Genomic DNA, 3093 nt, shown 5'->3' on the forward strand with positions numbered 1-3093 from the left:
TTGCTTGCTACCCTTCCATCCATCTAAGCCCACCCACCAGTCTACCCTGTAACCTTGAGTATACCAGGAAGTTATGATCTTCAAAGCTCTTCTCAGGAAGCATGAATCCGGCCCAGGGCCACAAACCTCACTCTTGGTTGGAAGCCTTGCCAGGGTCTGCTCCTTCTCCTCTGAGGCTCTTTGCCTCTCCACTGTCAGCTGTTGCAGTCCTGTGTGGGGTCTAGCTGCCCAGCAACCTTGCCCAGCCGGACCCCTGAGGACCTTTGAGTACTCACTGTGCTTGCTTGGGAGACTTCTGCTCCCCCGGAGCTGGGTTCACCTGCTTAGCACATGGCCCTGCAGGTTGTGAGCTGTCTGCTGCTTCTGGATGCCTTCCTGTATCTCCATGGTCCACAGGAAACATGAGAATATACTCAGTGCTTGTGTTTGGGATCCTGGTGTAATCCTGGCAGCCAGAGGCATGGGCCCAGGTTCTAAGCCCTGTGAATGGTCTGCCATGTGTTTAACCTGCCCCACATCCTGAGGGCCCTTGTGCCATTCTTCGCCCCTGTGTTTAGTATTGGCCTTATGTTCTAGAAGTCATCAGACTCAGTGCTTTTGAGGTTTTATTAACCTGCCGAAATCCCCACCAAAGAAGTTATCTTAACTCCCTTACTGTATTCATGATTGCATTTTCCTGCCCTTGGGAAGGTATCTAAGTGATTAAGGCTGTGTGTGGGCCTCCCCAGGTCCTGACCCTCTCTCTGTGTCTCACAGGCCTGAATGCCAGGCCTGGACAGGAATCCTGCTCCTGGGCACCTGCCTGCTGTACTGCGCCCGTGTCACCATGCCCGTCTGTACTGTTGCCATGAGCCAGGACTTTGGCTGGAACAAGAAGGAGGCTGGTATCGTGCTCAGCAGCTTCTTCTGGGGCTACTGCCTGACTCAGGTGGTGGGCGGCCACCTTGGGGATCGGTAACCAACCCCCTCTCCCCACTGCTCAGGCTTGAGGGGGATCATTACCATCACCTGACACAGTGTGGTCAGTCCTGCCCTTGCACACAGGAGAGGGGGGGGGGATAGGGGAGGAGTTCAACAAATATTTAGGNAGAGGCTTAGCCTTCGGAGAGAGGAAGTCGGGTGTGGCAGCGCTGAGCCACAGCAGACAGGCCAGACTCAGTCCTGTATACCATACTCAGCTCTGAGCCCTTATATAGGGCAGGTCACTGCAGTGTCTACCACAGCTCTCTGTGCAGTGGTTCATGGTGATGACCCTCAGACCCCCCTCAAACAGCCACCCCATTCTGTCCCTCCCTGTGTCTCCTCCAGCATCGGAGGTGAGAAGGTCATCTTGCTGTCAGCCTCTGCCTGGGGCTTCATTACTGTNACCACACCACTGCTTGCGCACCTCGGCAGCGGCCACCTGGCCTTCCTGACATTCTCTCGAATCCTCACCGGTCTGCTCCAAGGTAAGAGCTGTCTTCATCTTTCTTCCTCTGGTGTGGCCTTTTGACTTTGCCGCCAGGAAGAGTGGACAGAGCAACACGCACAGGTTCGCTCAAAAATCTGTTCTATATATCTAAGATATTTGAATGGCAACTCACTCAGGGTGGGGGCTTGGGGGGAGGGGTGCCTGGCCATATCTGTGTTATTTGTGGGCAAAGAGGAAAAGATGAAGTCCCCCAAGCCCTTGGCTCTCCTTCATAGGGCAGTGAGTCTTAAGCCTCTGAAGCAAGAACTGCCTTCTGAAGAGCCACACTCATTGACATGGTGATAGAAAGTTCCACAAGGGAGTCAGGCTGATGATTCCTGCCTCCCCACTGAGAGTGGTAACAAGGAGGCTGTAGGTTCCTATTGTCACACTTTGAAGGGACCTCTCAAGAGTCTCTTCAGACTGAAGTTTAGAACCCTCTAGAACGGAAAGGATACTCAAGCCTGTTGGTTTGTTTTGAGACTATTGTGTAGCCCTGGATGGCCTGGAACTCATTATGTAGACCAAGCTGGCTTCAAACTCTGCCTGAGATCTGCCTGCCTCTGCCTCCCAAGTGCTAGGATTAAAGGTGTGCACCCAGATGTTTCTAAGCCTTCAAGCTGCCTAGGAACCCAAAGGAACTCCTGGGAGGAAAATGTGTCTAAAAAGAGTAGGTAGAGGAACTTTCCCCGAAGGGTACACATGTGCCATGTATGTACATGGCAAACATACAGAACTGTACGGCTCACACATGTGAGTGTCTCAGGGTGCCTGAACACACCTGAGAAACTACTGTGTGGTCTGTGTGTGTACACATAAATGTGCTAGTGGGAGGGTTGTCAAGTGCCTCCAGAGAGCTTAAGTGGGGCGTGTGTGTTTATGTGTGCANGCACAGCGGTCTGGATGCAGGGTGCTATGTCTCGGGGTAGAGGCATTTTGCTTTGAAGCAGAAGCTCTCCCGGGGATGTNTTGCANCGCTCTGTATAACTCTCATCCNAAATTAGTTTGGTTCATTACCCCAAAATTGCCAAAAGCCCAGCCCTGCTGATCCCCTAAAGCTCAGTGAGGTCACAGAAAGGAAGCCAAGCCTTAGCCCTCCCTTGCTGTCCCTGGGTACTCTGTGACAGCAATCTCTGATTGTTGTAGGTGTCTACTTTCCAGCCCTGACCAGTCTGCTGTCCCAGAAAGTGCAGGAGAGCGAGAGAGCATTTACCTATAGCACTGTGGGTGCTGGCTCCCAGGTCGGGTAAGGCTCCACCCCCTTTGCATTCAGGAAACTTCCCTGAGCTCTCAAGGACCATCCTTCTAGTCCAGCAGTGATGGTCCGAGTAGAGGTGTAGACTAATGCTAGGTTCCAAAGCTGTCCCTCAAGCCTGCTGCGTTTGTGACAGTGTTTTATCTGCTGAAGCTGCTGTGACAAAACAATGACAAGAAACAGATTAAGAAGAAAGGATTTGCCAGGTGATGATAGTGCACACCTTGAATCTCAGCACTCGGGAGGCAGAGGCAGGTGGATCTTTGTGAGTTCGAAGCCAACCTGGCTCCAGGTGAGTGAGTTCTAGGATAGCCAGGGCTATACAGAAAAACCCTGTCTCAGAAGAAGGGAAGGAGGAGGAGGAGGAAGGAGGAGGAAGAGGGGGAAG

The 3093-nt window shown here is 52.5% G+C and overlaps 1 protein-coding gene across 1 annotated transcript in view; it reads left to right on the plus strand.

Moving 5' to 3' along the window:
* The window catches only part of Slc17a9 (solute carrier family 17 member 9), a 16179-nt gene that overhangs the window by 5364 nt on the left and 7722 nt on the right, over positions 1 to 3093 (plus strand). Inside the window, exons 2-4 of the mRNA XM_021180010.2 lie at positions 757 to 954; positions 1309 to 1448; positions 2597 to 2691. Of these exons, the coding sequence (XP_021035669.1) occupies positions 757 to 954; positions 1309 to 1448; positions 2597 to 2691 (433 nt within the window). The remainder of the gene's footprint in view (positions 1 to 756; positions 955 to 1308; positions 1449 to 2596; positions 2692 to 3093) is intronic.

This window comes from Mus caroli, chromosome 2 (assembly GCF_900094665.2).
Source record: "Mus caroli chromosome 2, CAROLI_EIJ_v1.1, whole genome shotgun sequence".
NCBI classification, from domain to species: domain Eukaryota; kingdom Metazoa; phylum Chordata; class Mammalia; order Rodentia; family Muridae; genus Mus; species Mus caroli.